General features: G+C 42.5%; 1 protein-coding gene across 1 annotated transcript in view; it reads right to left on the bottom strand.

Annotated features, from left to right (window-relative positions):
* Positions 1-18,178, bottom strand: part of LOC145406699 (leukocyte elastase inhibitor-like) — a 622,781-nt gene that overhangs the window by 106,124 nt on the left and 498,479 nt on the right. The window contains exon 8 of the mRNA XM_080277800.1: positions 2,638-2,779. Coding sequence (XP_080133926.1) covers positions 2,638-2,779 — 142 coding nt within the window. The remainder of the gene's footprint in view (positions 1-2,637; positions 2,780-18,178) is intronic.

Genomic DNA, 18,178 nt, shown 5'->3' with positions numbered 1-18,178 from the left:
ATAAGGCCCTATCCTCCTTACTTCCTCAATTTCTTTTTCCCGCTTGTCTCCTTCGGGATCAATCTTACCTAATATTTTTCTCACCAGGTTCGTGTTTCTCTCGAGTCTCACGGATCTAACCTTTTCTTCTTCCTGCCTGTTTCCAACTATTACCACACATCTGTTCCTTTCTACAGTTTCTCTCACTATTTTCTCTTTTTTCTTCAGTATCATTTTTTCTTGTTCAATTCCCTTTCTTCTTGAATGATTTCTCTTAAGCTGACCACTTCTTTCTGTTCTTCTTCTACATGTGCCCACTTTGCCTTATGCTCTTCTAATACACTAATCACCTTCTTCGCTTTATTACTACTCTCTTCTAGTTTTCTCCTCAATTCGATATTTTCACATTTCAAATTCCTCATCTCCTCGTTCGGCGTCTCATTGGACTGGATCAGACTCTGTATACTAATCTCGGTATTTTCAGACATGTCCTTTAACACTAAATTCTCCACTTTCTTTTCATGTTCACTAATCCTCATAATCAATGTTTTAACCAAATCCATGACATTAGTATTACTATCAAATCCTGGAAATTCGAGTCCCTCAATATTTACATTATCAGCCATGTTTGAGATTGGTTACAGTACCAAAAACAGCTGTTACCAAAAATACTACAAACATTCATGTATACTCTCTGCCAATAAATCTTTACATTTTTGGTAGTCTATATTAACTTACAGTATTTTAAACTTAAAACAAGACCATAGGAGACAGGACAAACATAATTCCTGAAAATTACTTAAGGTTTGCAGCGGTGGCTGGGAGCAGTTGAGATACGTCCGTTCGCTCTGGCTGACAGTGTGTGTGTGTGTGTGTGTGAGGAGAGGGAGAGAGAGAAAGTGGGCAGGTGATCGAGTGTAAGCAGAACATTTCACATACCATAATTTTGGCCATGTTGACTAATGAACACATCTTTTAACAAAATCCTACAAGCACACTTTTATGTCTTCAAAATGGGTGAGCATTCATCTCTGACAGGGAACTTTGCAGAAGGATGGCCATGTATAGGGGAAGACTTGGGATTTTCTTGCACAAACTCCCCCACTCCCACCCTGCATATATAAAGGATTGTTGGGTAATCTTCCTGTGAAAAATGTATTTAGTGCAAATCATGTCCATGTAAACAGGGAGTTTACTGTGATGTATTTTTATTTTATTTTGTTTATTTAATTTTATTTATCACCCACCTTTACCAAGGCAGAGCGATAATATTTTTGCCCAGTTCTGTGTGTGTGTGTGTGTGTGTGTGTGTGTGTGTGTGTGTGTGTGTTTTCCCATTTTATCTCATGAACGGCTTGAGCTATCAACATGAAACCTTCAGGGTATCAAAATGTGGCCAAAATCTTGTCCGAGTTAAAAAATGGGGACTCTGGGTCAAGGCCAAGGTCACCAAAAGAGCTGCCAAAGATCAACCAGTTTTTATCAGCTGCTTTTACCACCATTATATCTCATGAACAGCTTCAGCTGTCAACATGAAACCTTCAGGGTATCAAGATATGGCCAAAATCTTGGACAAATTCGAAAATGGGCAGTCGGGGTCAAGATCACGGTCACCAAAATGGCTGTCAAAAGTCAACTAGTTTTTATTAGCTGCCTTTAGCACCATTATTTCTCAACAACAGATTAAGCTATCAACAAGAAATCTTCAGGGTATCAAGATATGGTCAAAATCTTGGATGAGTTAAAAAATGGGCAGTCAGGGTCAAGGTCAAGGTCAGTAAAATGGCTGCCAAAGGCCAACTAGATTTTATCAGCCGCCTTTAGCACCTTTATATCTCATGACCGGCCTGAGCTATCAACGTGAAACCTTCAGGGTATCAAGATACTGTATAGCCAAAATCTTCCCCATCTTCCCAGGGGGGCAGCCTCTGTCTGGGACCCTCTGGAGGGGCACTGCTCCCAATCAACCCCCCAGGGGGGGTGCAGCACCCCCCAGGTGGGGCACTGCTCCTTGCCCTCCCACCCTGGGGGGGCCACACTTGTAACTTGGCCAACAGCATATTCTGGCGGGCGATTAGCAATCGGCTCCTAAATGGTTTTCTTTCATTTATTTATTTATTTATTTTTTTGTTAACTGGTGTCTATAACTTCTGTTCTTACTCTAAGTCTACAATTACCCCAAAACATAATCAAGACACATCTGATAGATACAAAACACTCAATAACTGGCAGCCAAATAACACAGCAGGTCACACTAAAAACCTCACACCATTGTAAATATGGAGAGAATGGAAAGGATGGCTTCACTAGAAAAATCACATCATCAGAAATAAGGAGATAAGAAAAGGTGACTGCACTAGTGTCTACCACCTCATCATTCACTGTTCTCTTTGAAGAGTGGAGGAGACATCAACATCCTTTGGGGGAAGGTTTTCATGTCAATAAAACAAGAGGGAATACACCCTCCTCTCAGCTCTCAAAGTCTGAGATCATTCTTCACATCAGCATTTCTTATGTCTGGGTAATGTAATTTGTTAATTAATACCCCATTCTAAGGGTACCTTCAAAGAAGAGGCAGTGAACAACTTGTGCACTTATGCAACTGAATGACAGTTATAGAACACAATGATTTAATTACAGTATATACCAGCTCCATACCTGTTGCCGCTGCTGCCTCGGTGCCTTCCTCACTGACTTCAATGAGGGCCTTATGAATGATGTGGGATACAAACAAGTCCTTGCCACCTGATATCCCTGACAGATCACACAGGGATTCATCAAACAAGTTCCTCATCCTCATCTGAAGAAAACAGTAATGTCATTTCAAAAACTTCCCCTGATTAAGATGTTGTGAAAGATATGAGGAAAGCTTAATCAGCCAGCTAGATCCAACAATCTCCATAAGACCAGGGATGCACGAGTGGGCACCATTGCAACGCTGACAAAATCAGAGAGGTGAGTTTTCATTATAATTTGCTATGCAGTACTTGAAAGCAAACTGCCCCTAAAGTATCTAAAACATTATGGATTGGGTAGCTGAAGTCAGGTTCCACTCCTCTTATCAGTGGGTAGTTCAACTGAGTCAAAAGGGTGGCAAAATCTTCATTCTTTTCATAACACCAAATTCTAGACATGAGGTGGCCTTCGTTGTTGTTACTGTAATCCCAGGGTTATCTGGATGTAAACTTAATTAATCACATGAAACTGGCCACATTATTGAAGTTATGTTGTGGTGATGTAGTGCATGGGCTGCACGTTTTGTATTGTTGGGGACTGTGCTGTAGATAGTGTGGACAAAGATGATTGCTTCATGTTATATCTGAGGCGCAGAACCCGCCAAGCGTCACCACTGCCATTTTGTATCACCATATGCTCAGATCATCCCTATATCCGTAGAGCTAACAGAGGGTCGGTTATGCAAATGTTAACTATCTACCTATCTATCTATTGCCAGATGCCTCAATCCCATAAGGGGTAGCCACAAACAAATCGCTTCCATGTCGCTCTGTCCCCCGCCATTTCACTGCCCTGCTCCCAGCTCACATCCCCCTCTCTCATATACCTGTCCACTCCATCCCTCCATCTCATCCTTGGTCTTCCCCTCCATCTCCCTCCCTCCATCTCACTCACATACACTCTCCTCATCAGTCTCTCACTATCCATCCTCTCCACGTGGCCAAATCACTTCAATGTGTTTCTCCTAACACTTCCTATCACATTCACATCCTTTGAAACAGCAACCTTTCTTCTTTGTTGTACCCTTTCAAGCACTTCACCCTCTAAACTTCCATCTTTAATCATCACACTATCCAAGTACTTAAGCATACTCACATTTTCCATTTCCTCTTCATCCAACCTCACTGAACATTCAGTGACTTCATTTCTCTCGAAAACCATGACTTTACTCTTCCCTACATTTACCTTTAGATTCCATTTCCTACATACTTTCCCCAACTCATTCACCAAGCCTTGCAGCTCCCTTACTTCTTCACTTAGCAATGCTGTATCACCTGCAAACAACAGTACAGGGAGTTTCCACACTCTGCCCTCTCTCATTAGGGCTGCTCCAACATCCATTGCCATACCTTGTATCTCTTCTATAACCCCATCCATATACAAACTGAACAATCACGGAGACATGACACATCCCTGTTCAATCCAACATTCAAACAGAAAAATTCACTCAGTTCATTGCCCACACACACTGCAGCCGTAGCACCCTCATACACACTCTTCACGGCATTCAACAACTTCCCATTTACTCCAAATAATCTTAATACTTTCCACAATCCTTGTCAATCCACCCTGTCATATGCTTTCTCCAAATCCATGAAGGTGTATACAACTTCTTTTCTAGAAACTTTTCAACTAAAGACATAAGAATGAACATCTGATCTACACAACCTCTTCCCTTCCTAAAACCTCCCCGTTCTTCTCCAACTAATTCCTCTGTTATGACCCAATCCAACGGACTTTACCTTCCTCCCAGGTCAATCTGTACATCTCCCACATCCATTCTACTACTGTCTCTCCCCCATGCATCAGCATTACATCATACAGTCCATCAATTTCAGGGGCTTTCTCCATTCTGACTTTCTTCATTGCTTCCATAACTTCCATCCTACTGATTTCTTCCTCTCTTTTCACATCCCTCCTTCTCCCAGCCATTCCCCAGCCACTTATACTCACATTACTTTCATTATCTATGTTCAACAATTCCTTAAATGTTCTCTCCATCTGCTCACTTTTTTTTTCCCTTCTCCACTAGCAAGCTGCCATTTTTATCTTTTACTCCCCGACTAGCTTCTTTAACACCATGTCTAAATCTCTTTATCTCTTTCCAGAACATTTTCTTATATTCCCTCCACTTAACATCCAAATTCTTTCCTAATTCCTAATCCACTCTTTCTTACTAATCTTTTCACCTCTCTCTTCCTCCCTACATATCTCTTCTGTCTCTCAACTTCCTCCACACCCCTGTTTCTCATCAACTCACTATATGCTTTCTTCTTTTGTGCCAAAGCCTGTCTTACCTCATCATTCAATCATGATGTTCTTCCACCCCCTTTTGTCTTCACTCCACACAGCACCTCACATGCTGCACATATTTCTTCTGCGAACATCTTGCACACATCTTCCACGTCCCCCATCTGCCCCTAATCATATGTACCCAATCGCTCCTCCACTTCTTATATTCTGTCTTTTTTCCATCATCCCGTAACCTTTCCACCCTCCTTGTAAGAATTACTTTCTCCTGTCCTTCCCTTCCTCTATTCCTCCACTTCATTTCAACCTTGACTTTCAACATCACCAAGTGATAGTCAGATCGTCCACTTTCTCAACCTCTATATGCTCTTGCATCCATTACATACCTTCTCATTCTATCATCTACACACATATAATCACTGCCTTCCGTTCATTCAGTTCACCACCCCCCTTTCTTATCACTCGCCACATATACCCGTGGATCATTTTGTGTCTGAAGAGGGTACTGGCTATCACAACCCCTCCTGGCACAAATGTACACTAGAACACTCTCATTTTCATCCACTTCCGCAGGCACACCCCCCTCACCAACTACTACATCCACCTTCACATTCCCTACTTTGCCATTCAGATCTCCAATCAAAAACACTCTCATTGCTTTCAAACTTTTCCATGCATGCTCCCACATTGTCCAGAACTCTTCTTTCACTCTGCTTGCATAATCTTGCATTGGCACATACACACACACAATCACCCACATTTGTAGTCCAACTTTCAATCTTACCCACACAATTCTTGAGCCAACTGATCCATATTCTCTTATATTCTCCTTCCATTTCTTGCACACAACAATACACATGCCTTCTTTTGCCCACTCATTCTCACCCACTCCTGTGCATATGCCCCATCCATTCTCCCTCTCTCACACTTCCACCTCTCCATTAAGTTTCAGTTAGTCCATGTGCATCCACTTCTGCACCTTCGAGCACTTGAACAATCTCTCTCACCTCATCATTTGCACCCCTTACATTCCATGTCACAATCCATACCATGTCCTTTGTTCAGTCCTTAGTTGTCACCTGTTGGTCAGTCCTAGTCCGAGGCTTCTTGTTCGTAGTTTTAGTTAGCTGTTTTCCAGGGAGGTGCACTAACCCTCCGCCAACCCACTTGTTGTCATGTAGGGAACAAGAGTTGGTTAGTTATAAGGTTACCACCCAGCGTTGTAAATGGTTTCCTGGTTTACAGGAAATCATTTGGCTTACCACTCAATGTACAGCTGCCCTAAAAACATAGTACTGCTACACTAAGTGGATGGATGATGGGCGCCCCCATCTGCCACAAAGTGTTCACATGATCCAAATTCTTAATCTGTACAGCTACTTTTTTCCTAAGTGCAGGGCATGTGATGGGTCTAGCAGCTTTGAACATGAACAGGGTTATCCGTCCATGTCAGATGAGTGGAAACTGGTGGCTGTATTACCTGGATACTCTCACACAAAAATATGTCGAATAATTTACCTCTATATCTGTTTATTCCATCGATAATGAGCGCTTCAAAGTGAAAAGGACACATTATGTAGTTAAATGGGTCAATAAGACCATGGAAATAGAGTTAGGAAGGTGAGTGAGTGAAAAAATGCATAAACAGGATATAAGCATGTAAGAAATAATAATAAGTCAATAAATAAGTGATTGGGGGGAAAAAAAAAAAAAAAAAAAAAAAAAAAAAAGCACATGTAAACAGATACCCCAAAACTGGGCGACTACTCTGACCCATCAGTGAGTATTATTAAAATTTTGATATTACATGCGGCCCCCACTTTACGAACAGGTTACAATCCTCATAAACTATTTGATAAGCGATTTTTCGTTGTGCGAATCCATTGTAATATAGGTTAAATGGAGTTTGGTTCCAGGATGCCGATTTTCCCCCCATCCACCTATAATAACCCTTTTTTTTTTTGCTCAATCTGAATCAATACAGTATTTGTGTACTTTATGACTCCCTAACCCTTAACCTGCAACTACATCTATGATTTAACATGCAACTGGCCCATAAAAAACATAAGTAATGCTTTAACTGAGTTTTATTTTCTGGATGGCATGATGACAAAATAAATGTTGCACATGTGGCAGTGAGGTACACTACTGTTTTGGATCGTAGGGCGGGAGTAAATGGTGTGAGTTTCCTCTGTTAGCGGCGCTGTGGTGGAATCAGCTGACTGAGAGAGAGCTCAGTTTAAAATTGCCCACAGAAACTATTCATTAAAACGAATTTTGGCATTCGTTACGGGAGCGAAGGGTAGTAAAACGCAATCTTCGTCAAAGCAAGATTTTCGTTGAGTGATAGTTCATAAAGTGTGGGTCACCTGTATTAAGAAATTATTGAGATAGTAATCCTTGCATCCTAGCAACATAACATTTAAATATACCGTGGGGGACAGGGCGACTTGGAGGCGATTTGTTTGTGGACACCCCAAACGGGATTGAGGCATCTGGAAATAGATAGATAGATAGAGATAGATCAAAACCAACTTAGCAGCTTGCTTGGTTGTTGAGACACTGTATTTTGAAAGACGCAAAACTTTGACTGTGATTTTCTCTGCTTCTTATTTATGGCGCTTAGAGAGTTCTACAACTTGGTGCCTCATTTTATGTTGCTACTGTAGCAGGGAAAGGTGATGGCTGCACAGTAATCTGGCAAAGTGTGCGCAGTCTCTCTGGAGACAGCAGATTCTGAAGGATGGATGTGTGGTGGTGGTTCATGGGGAATGTTGTTTGGCTGAAGGTTTTGGAGAGCTGTGATGGTTGTGCTTAACCCTCTCACGGTTTTCATACATGTTTGACGCATATGATCTACCTCATAGTTTTCATACACATTTAGATGCATATAAACCAGTGGATGAAAAACACAAGAAAGAAAAGACGTATGATCTGTTTTCATGCACATAATAGGCTTTTATGTCTAGCAATGGTGTACCAATCTGTAAATATGGGTCTCGCTGGTGCTAGTTGCAAGTGATCATCTTTTACTTTTTGTGGCTAATACAGTATATTACAATAAGTCTCACTTTGACTGTGACCAGAAAATAGTACTATAGCAAATTTTCATGTGCTCTATACACTGTATCAAGAGAAATGTGATAATACTTTGTAATGCAAAGTACGTAAAACAGAACAGGGTTGTATTTAATATATAAATTTTATTTCCTCAAACAGTGGTGTGGATGAGAAACAGGGGCGTGGAGGAAGTTCAGAGACGGAAGAGAGAGTTATATCTAGAGAGGAGGAGAGAGGTGAAAAGATTAGTAAAAGAGAGTAAGAAGAGAGTGGATGAGGAATTTGGAAGAAATTTGAGTGTAAAGTGCAGGGAATGTAGGTAAATGTTCTGGAAAGAGCTAAAGAGAGTTAAACAGGGTGATAAAGAAGTAAGTCGGGGAGTGAAAGATAAAAATGGCAGCTTGCAAGTGGAGAAGGGAGAAAAGGTAAGCAGATGAAGACAACACTTTAAGGAACTGCTGAACATAAGAGAATGAAAGCAATGCAAGTATAGGTGGCTGGGGAATGGGTGGGAGAAGGAGGGAGGTGAGAAGAGAGGAAGAAATCGGTAGGATGGAAGTAATGGAAGCAATGAAGAAAGTGAAAATGGGGAAAGCCCCAGGCATTGATGGTGTGTGAGATGAAGTGCTGAAACATGGGGAAGAGATAGTAGTACAATGGATATGGAAGATGTGCAGGTCGGCCTGGGAGGAAGGTAGAGTCCCAGAGGATTGGAAGTCAGGTATAATTATTATTCCTGTGGAAAGAGAATCGACAGGGTGCCAAAGAAGTTTGTTGGGGAGTGAAAGATAAAAAGGGTAGATTACTAGTGGAGAAGGGAGAAAAAGTGAGTAGATGGAGAGAACACTTTAACAAATTGTTGAACATAGAGAATGAAAGTAATGTGAGTATAAGCGGCTGGGGAATGGCTGGGAGAAGAAGGGAGGTGAGAAGACAGGAAGAAATCAGTTGGATGGAAGTTGTGGAAGCGATGAAGAAAGTTAAATTGGGGAAAGCCCCAGGAATTGATGGCATGTGTGGAGAAATGCTGAAGCATGGGGGAGACATAGTAGTAGAATGGATGTGGAAGATGTGCAGATTGGCCTGGGAGGAAGGTAGAGTCCCAGAGGATTGGAAGTCAGTTATAATTATTCCTCTGTACAAAGGAAAAGGGGAAAAAGAAGTACAGTATGTGGTAATCATAGGGGCATTTGTCTTCTATGTGTAATAGGAAAAGTATATGGTAGGATACTTATTGACACAGTTAGGGAAAAAACAGAGGAATTAGTTGGAGAAGAACAGGGAGGTTTTAGGAATGGAAGAGGTTGTGTAGATCAGAGATTCATTCTTAGATCTTTAGTGGAAAAGCTTCTAGAGAAGGGAAAGAAGTTGTATGCAGCCTTCATGGATTTGGAGAAAGCATATGACAGGGTGAATAGACAAGGACTGTGGAAAGTATTAAGAATATATGGAGTAGATGAGAAGTTGCTGAATGCTGTGAAGAGTATGTATGAGGGTGCTAAGGCTACAGTGGGTGTGGATAGTAAACTGAGTGAATTTTTCTATTTGAAGGTTGGATTGAAACAGGGATGTGTCAGTCTCCATGGTTGTTCAAGCTGCATATGGATGGGGTTATAAAAGAGGTACAAGGTAGGGCAGTGGATGTTGGAGTGGCCCTAATTAGAGAGGGCAGTGTTTTGAAACTCTCTGTACTGTTCTTTGCAGATGATAAGTGTGTTGTTAAGTGAAGACGAAGGGGGGCTGCAAGGCTTGGTGGATAAGTCTGGAAGAGTATGTAAGAAACGGAATCTAAAGGTGAATGTATGGAAGAATAAAGTTATGGTCTTCATGAGAGGTGAAGTCAGTGAATGTACAGTGAGGCTGGATGAGGAGGAAATGGAAAATGTATGTTTAAGTACTTGGGTAGTGTGATGAGTAAGGATGGAAATTTAGAGGGTAAAGTGCTTGAAAGGGTACAACAAGGAAGAAAGGTTGCTGGTTCCTTGAAAGCAGTGATAAGAAACAGGGAAGTAAGCATGGAAGTGAAAATATTACTACATGACAGTACTGTGATACCAACTCTAACATATGGAAGTGAAGCTTGGACGTTGTTGGAAGGACAGATATCAAGAGTTAGAGCAGTGGAAATGAGTTATATGAGAGGAGCATGTCGAGTCACATGGAGAGACAGATTGACAAATGAGGAAGTGAAGGATCATAGTGGTGTGGATGTGATAGGAAGCGTTACGAGAAACACACTGAGGTGGTTTGGCCATGTGGAGAGCATGGAGAGTGAAAGACTAATGAGGAGAGTGTATGTGAATGAGGTGGAAGGGGGGGAGAGGGAGGGGAAGGCCTAGAATGAGATGGAGGAATGGAGTGGAGAGGTATGAGACAGGGGGGTGTGAGCTGGGAGCAGGGTAGTGAAATGGCGGGGAACACGGCGACATGGAGGCGATTTGTTTGTGGCCACTCCTTACGGGATTAAGGCGTCTGGCAATAGATAAAGAAAGAAAATGGGGGAAAAAGTGTGTGATAATCACAGGGGCATTTGTCTTCGTAGTGTAATAGGAAAAGTACATGGTAAGATACCAGGGAAATAACAGAGGAATTAGTTGGAGAAGAACAGGGAGGTTTTATGAAGGGAAGAGGTTGTATAGATCAGATTTTCATTTTTAGGTCTTTAGTGTAAGCAGCTTTCATGGATTTCGAGAATGCATACGAGAGGGTGGACAGACAAGGAATATGGAAAGTATTAAGATTAAATGGAGTAAATGGGAAGTTGCTGAATGCCATGAAGAGTATGTATGCAGTGCATGTGGATAGTGAACTGAGTGGCTTTTTCTATTTGAATGTTGGATTGAAACAGGGATGTGTCATGTCCCCAAGGCTGTTTAATTTGTATGTGAATGGGGTTATAAAGGAGGTACAAGGTAGGGGAGTGGATGTTGGAGTGACCCTAATGAGAGAGGGCAATATTTGGAAATTCCCTGTACTGTTGTTTGCAGATGATACTGTATTGTTATGTGAAGACGAAGGGGAACTGCAAGGCTTGGCAAATGAATTTAGGAGTGTGTATGAAATAGAATCTAAAAGTGAATGTAAGGAAGGGTAAAGTTATGGTCTTCGGGAAAAATTAAGCCACTGAATGTACAGTGAAGTTGGATGAGGAGGAAATGGAAAATGTGAGTGCATTTAAATACTTGGGTAGTGTGATGAATAAGGATGGAGAGGATGGAGAGTGAGAGACTGACAAAGAGACTGTATGCGAATGAGGTGGAGGAGGGGAGAGGGCAGGGAAGGCAGAAGATGATAAGGTGGGACGGAGTGGAGTGATATATGAGACAGGGGAGTGTGAGCTGGGAGGAGGGCAATGAAATGGCATTGGACAGGGTGACATGGAGGCGATGTGTTTGTGGCCACCCCTTATGGGACTGAAGTGTCTGGCAATAAAGAGATGGATAGACTTCCTCAAAAAGTTCCAATTTCTTCATGAAAATGCAATATAGTATTCACACTTTTATTACGATATAAAATTATAAATTTACAAATTTACAGCCCAAGAACAAAAGAAAGCTACATCTTTTGGATTTCCAATGCAACAAGAAAATAATGGGTATCTGTATTAGTGCTCGTTCTCTAACAAAAAGTATGAACTGTACTTTCCGTGCGAGCGAAATATCTGGCTGGACCGAAACCAGGAAGGGGAGTAGGGATATGAGGGCTAGGTTTCCTGAGAGGGTTAAAAAGAGAAAAAAAAAGGCCAGTAGGGCAAATACTGCAGGGCAGTTCATTGCAATGAACAATACATACAACATATTGTTTATGGAAGGAGAATAAAATAAATGCACTGCAGTCTAACTTGTTCTTTTTGCCAAGTGGTACTGCTGTCATATGATCTGGCATGTTGTCAGCAATTTTTCAAAATATGTGAAATACTGTATGCACTGTTGGTCTTCTTTATTTATCTAAAGGCCATTGGTGATCTTATTATCCTGCAGTTTCAAAATATAGGAATATGGTGTTGGTTTTACAGTATTTACTCAGCTTCAGGCCATATGTGATCATCCTATTTTCTTGCTGTTTCCCAACTGTTTAGTCCTCCATGAATGAAGGCCAGCAATACACTCTTTTCCTCCTTACAGAGCTCAGTAGGTTCCATCAGGAGACTACAATAGAAGATGAAAGTTGGAAAGAAAAAATGTCAACCATAACACACAATAAAAATCTTGTTTTATGTCTATCTATCTATCTATAGCCCGACGCCCTAATCCCGCAAAGGGTGGCCGCAGACAAAACGCCTCCAAGTCGCTGTCACCCACCATTTGACTACCCTCCCCCCAACTCACCCCCCCCCTCCCTCATATACCTCTCAACTCCATCCCTCCACCTCATCCTCGGTCTACCCCTCCCTCTCCCTCCCTCCACCTCACCTACATACGCCCTCTTAGTCAGTCTTTCATTCTCCATTCTCTCCACATGTCCAAACCACCTCAGTTTATTTCTCCTAATCTTTTCAACAACATCCACATCCACCCCACAACGTTCCTTCACTTCTTCATTCGTCAACCTGTCCCTCCATGTCACTCCACATGCTCCTCTCAAGTAACTCATTTCCACTGCTCTCACTCTTGACTTGTTCCCCTCTTGCAAGGTCCACGCCTCGCTTCCATACGTCAGGATAGGGATCACAATACCATCATGCAGTGACTTCTTAACTTCCATACTCACCTCCCTATTTCTCATCACTGCTTTCAGTGTACCAACAACCTTTCTTCCCTGCTGTACCCTTTCACGTACTTCATCCCCCAAAGTTCCATCCTTACTCATCACACTACCCAAGTACTTGAATGCACTCACATTCTCCATATCCTCACCATCCAACCTCACTGCACACTCTGTGACTTCATTCCTCTCAAACACCATAACTTTACTTTTGTTTACATTAACTTTCAGCTTCCTCCTCCTACACACTGTCCCAAATTCATTCACCAAACCTTGCAACTCCCATTCATTTTCACTCAACAATACTGTATCATCAGCAAACAGCAACACCGGAAGTTTCCAAATCTCACCCTCATTCATTAGGGCCACCCCCACATCCACTGCCCTACCCTGCACCTCCTTTACAACCCCATCCATATATATATTAAACAGCCATGGAGACATCATACACCCCTGTTTCAGTCCCACATTGAGATCAAAGAACTCACTCAGCTCACCATCCACTCGCACCGTAGCCCTAGCTCCCTCGTACATACTCTTCACAGCACTCAACAATTTCCCCTCCACTCCATATATTCTTAATACCTTCCACATACCTTGCCTATCTATTCTGTCATAAGCTTTCTCCAAGTCCATGAAGGCAGCATACACTTCCCTTCTCTAGATACTTCTCCACTAAACATCTTAGAACAAATATCTGATCTACACACCCTTTTCCCTTCCTAAATCCTCCTTGTTTTTCTCCAACTAGCTCCTCTGTCATATGCCTAACCCTATCAATGAGTATTCTACCATATATTTTACCAGTCACACTAAGAAGGCAAATACCCCTATGGTTACCACATACTTCTCTCTCCCCTTTTCCTTTGTACAGAGGAACAATTATACCCGATTTCCAGTCCTCTGGAACCCTTCCCTCTTCCCAAGCCAATCTACATAACTTCCATATCCACTCCACAACAATCTCACCCCCATACCTAAGCATTTCACCACACACTCCAACAATTCCTGGGGTCTTTCCCAGCTTAAACTTCTTCATCGCTTCCACTACTTCCGACCTACTGATCTCTTCCTCCCTCCTCTCATCTCTTCTTCTCCCAGCCATTCCCCAACCACTTATACTCACACTGCTCTCACTCTCTACATTCAACAAATCCTCAAAGTGCTCCTTCCATCTCCTCAATTTCTCTCTCTTCTCCACCAACAATCTATTATTCCTATCTTTCACTCCCCTACTATTTCCCCTTTCACACTGCCTTACTTTCTTTACCTCCTTCCAAAACAATTTCTTACTCTCCCTCCATTTCACACTCAGATTCCTCCCAAACTCTTCATCCACTTTCTTCTTACTCTCCTTCACCAGTGATTGTAAATAAAAAAATAGTGTTAAAATCTTATGATCATAAAAATGAATGAGAACAGTATGTTAAATACTGTTCTCATTCACTTTTATGATCATAAGATTTTAACACTAATTTTTTATTTACAATCACCATTTTTGCTCATAGGACATATGATCAATATGATCCCCTATGACGCAGCAGTGGTCAACACACAAGCCTATACAGTAGTTGTCTGTTTATTTCAAGATGTTCTCTGAACTCAGTCACTCTCACATGTGTCAGTATCATGGATCGAACAATTATGTGGTGTTGGAGTTAAAACAGAGAGTTATGTGCACTGAAGTAGGTATGGGTATGTGAATTATTACACATCTTGCAACATTTACCCTCCATAAGACAAGGGGGAAAGAGGGAGGGGGAGGCCGAGGATGAGATGGAGAGATGGGGTGGAGAAGCATATGAGAGAGGGGTGGGTGAGTTGGGAGCAGGGGAGTGAAATGGCAGGGGACAGGGCGACTTGGAGGCGATTTGTTTGTGGCCACCCCAAACGGGATTGAGGCGTCTGGCAATAGATAGATAGAAGACAATGGTCCACTTTCAAAATGACAGAATAACAGCAACTGGGCAGTCATGGGGGAAGGATACATAATCCAACACTGTAGAATCCGTTTTATCGTCCCTATCTACTCTGACTCTAATTGCTTGACTCTTCTTGCCAGTCCCATTATGGAACCTACTGACCTCTGTATAGTGGAAAAGTGTTGCAATGACCTTGTCCATGAAAGGCTCAACAGATGTGAAATTTCATGACAACAGGAAGATCGCAAATGGCTGTTAGTCATGGGAAGAAGACTGTCTATCTATCTATCTATCTATAGCCCGACGCCCTAATCCCGCAAAGGGTGGCTGCAGACAAAACGCCTCCAAGTCGCTCTGTCACCCACCATTTGACTACCCTCCCCCCAACTCACCCCCCCCTCCCTCATATACCTCTCAACTCCATCCCTCCACCTCATCCTCGGTCTACCCCTCCCTCTCCCTCCCTCCACCTCACCTACATACACCCTCTTAGTCAATCGTTCATTCTCCATTCTCTCCAAATGCCCAAACCACCTCAGTGTATTTCTCCTAATCTTCTCAACCACATCCACATCCACCCCACAACATTCCTTCACTTCTTCATTCGTCAATCTGTCCCTCCATGTCACTCCACATGCTCCTCTCAAGTAACTCATTTCCACTGCTCTCACTCTTGACTTGTTCCCCTCTTGTAAGGTCCACGCCTCGCTTCCATACGTCAGGGTAGGGATCACAATACTATCATGCAGTGACTTTTTAACTTCCATACTCACCTCCCTATTTCTCATCACTGCTTTCAGTGAACCAACAACCTTCTTTCCCTGCTGTACCCTTTCATGCACTTCATCCCTCAAAGTTCCATCCTTACTCATCACACTACCCAAGTACTGTACTTGAATGCACTCACATTCTCCATATCCTCACCATCCAACCTCACTGCACACTCTGTGACTTCATTCCTCTCAAACACCATAACTTTACTTTTGTTTACATTAACTTTCAGCTTCCTCCTCCTACACATTGTCCCAAATTCATTCACCAAACCTTGCAACTCCCATTCATCTTCACTCAACAATACTGTATCATCAGCAGACAGCAACACCGGAATCTTCCAAATCTCACCCTCATTCATTAGAGCCACCCCCACATCCACTGCCCTACCCTGCACCTCCTTTACAACCCCATCCATGTTTATATTAAACAGCCATGGAGACATCACACAACCTTGTTTCAGTCCTACATTGAGATCAAAGAAGTCACACAGCTCACCATCTACTTGCACCGTAGCCCTAGCTCCTTCGTACATGCTCTTCACAGCACTCAACAATTTCCCCTCCACTCCATATATTCTTAATACCTTCCACATACCTTGCCTATCTATTCTGTCATAAGCTTTCTCCAAGTCCATGAAGGCAGCATACACTTTCTTTCCCTTCTCTAGATACTTCTCAACTAAACATCTTAGAACAAATATCTGATCTACACACCCTTTTCCCTTCCTAAATCCCCCTTGTTCTTCTCCAACTAGCTCCTCTGTCATATGCCTAACCCTATCAATGAGTATTCTACCATATATTTTTCCAGTCACACTAAGAGTCCCGGAGGATTGGAAGTCAGGTATAATTATTCCCTTGTACAAAGGAAAAGGGGAAAAAGAAGTGTGTGGTAATCATAGGGGCATTTGTCTTCTTAGTATAATAGGAAAAGTGTATGGTAGGATACTTATAGACAGAGTTAGAGAAAGAACAGAGAAATTAGTTGGAGAAGAACAGGGAGGCTTTAGGAAGGGAAGAGGTTGTGTAGATCAGATATTCATTCTTAGATCTTTAGTGGAAAAGTTTCTAGAGAAGGGAAAGAAGTTGTATGCGGCTTTCATGGATTTGGAGAAAGCATATGACAGGGTGGATAGACAAGGATTGTGGAAAGTGTTAAGAATATATGGAGTAGATGGGAAGTTGTTGAATGCTGTGAAGAGTATGTACGATGGTGCGAAGGCTGCAGTGCGTGTGGATGGTGAACTACGTGAATTTTTCTCTTTGAAAGTTGGTTTGAAACAAGGATGTGTCATGTCTCCATGGTTGTTCAATCTGTACATGGATGGGGTAATAAAAGAGGTACAAGGTAGGGTAGTGGATGTTGGAGTGGCCCTGGTGAGAGAGGATAGTGTTTGGAAACTCCCTGTACTGTTGTTTGCAGATGATACTGTGTTGTTGAGTGAAGACGAAGGGGAGCTGCAAGGCTTGGTGGATGAGTTTGAGAGAGTGTGTAAGAAACGGAACCTAAAGGTGAATGTAGGGAAGAGTAAAGTGATGGTCTTTGAGATAGGTGAAGTTAGTGAATGTACAGCGAGGTTAGATGGTGAGGAATTGGAAAATGTGAGTACGTTTAAGTACAGTATTTGGGTAGTGTGATGAGTAAGGATGGAGGTTTGGAGGGTGAAGTGCTTGAAAGGGTACAGCAGGGAAGAAAGGTTGCTGGTTCCTTGAAAGCAGTGATAAGAAACAGGGAAGTGAGCATGGAAGTGAAAAAGCTACTACATGACAGTATTCTGATACCAACTCTAACGTACGGAAGTGAAGCTTGGACATTGTTGGAAGGACACAAGTCAAGAGTGAGAGCAGTGGAAATGAGTTATTTAAGAGGAGCCTATGGAGTCACGTGGAGAGACAGGCTGACGAATGAGGATATAAAGGAGCGTTGTGGTGTGGATGTGGATGTGATAGGACGCGTTATGAGGAACACACTGAGGTGGTTTGGCCATGTGGAGAGGATGGAGGGCGAAAGACTGACGAAGAGAGTGTATGTGAGTGAGGTGGAGGGGGGAAGAGGGAGGGGGAGGCCGAGGATGAGATGGAGGGATGGGGTGGAGAGGTATATGAGAGAGGGGTGTGTGAGTTGGGAGCAGGGCAGTGAAATGGCGGGGGACAGGGCGACTTGGATGCGATTTGTTTGTGGCCACCCCAAACGGGATTGAGGCGTCTGGCAATAGATAGATAGATAGACACTAAGACGGCAAATACCCCTACGGTTACCACATACTTCTCTCTCCCCTTTTCCTTTGTATAAAGGAACAATTATACCTGATTTCCAGTCCTCTGGAACTCTTCCCTCTTTCCAAGCCAATCTACACAACTTCCATATCCACTCCACAACAATCTCACCCCCATACCTCAGCATTTCACCACACACTCCATCAATTCCTGGGGCCTTTCCCAACTTGATCTTCTTCATTGCTTCCACTACTTCCGCCCTACTGATCTCTTCCTCCCTTCTCTCATCTCTTCTTCTCCCAGCCATTCCCCAACGACTTATACTCGCACTGCTCTCACTTTCTACATTCAACAAATCCTCAAAGTGCTCCTTCCATCTCCTCAATTTCTCTCTCTTCTCCACCAACAATCTATTATTCATATCTTTCACTCCCCTACTATTTCCCCTTTCACACTGCCTTACTTTCTTTACTTCTTTCCAAAACAATTTCTTACTCTCCCACCATTTCACACTCAGATTCCTCCCAAACTCTTCAT

Source organism: Coenobita brevimanus, chromosome 71 (genome assembly GCF_032717465.1).
Source record: "Coenobita brevimanus isolate Jiangsu-jjx chromosome 71, ASM3271746v2, whole genome shotgun sequence".
NCBI lineage: Eukaryota > Metazoa > Arthropoda > Malacostraca > Decapoda > Coenobitidae > Coenobita > Coenobita brevimanus.
This window is presented reverse-complemented; position numbering and strand designations above follow the sequence as displayed.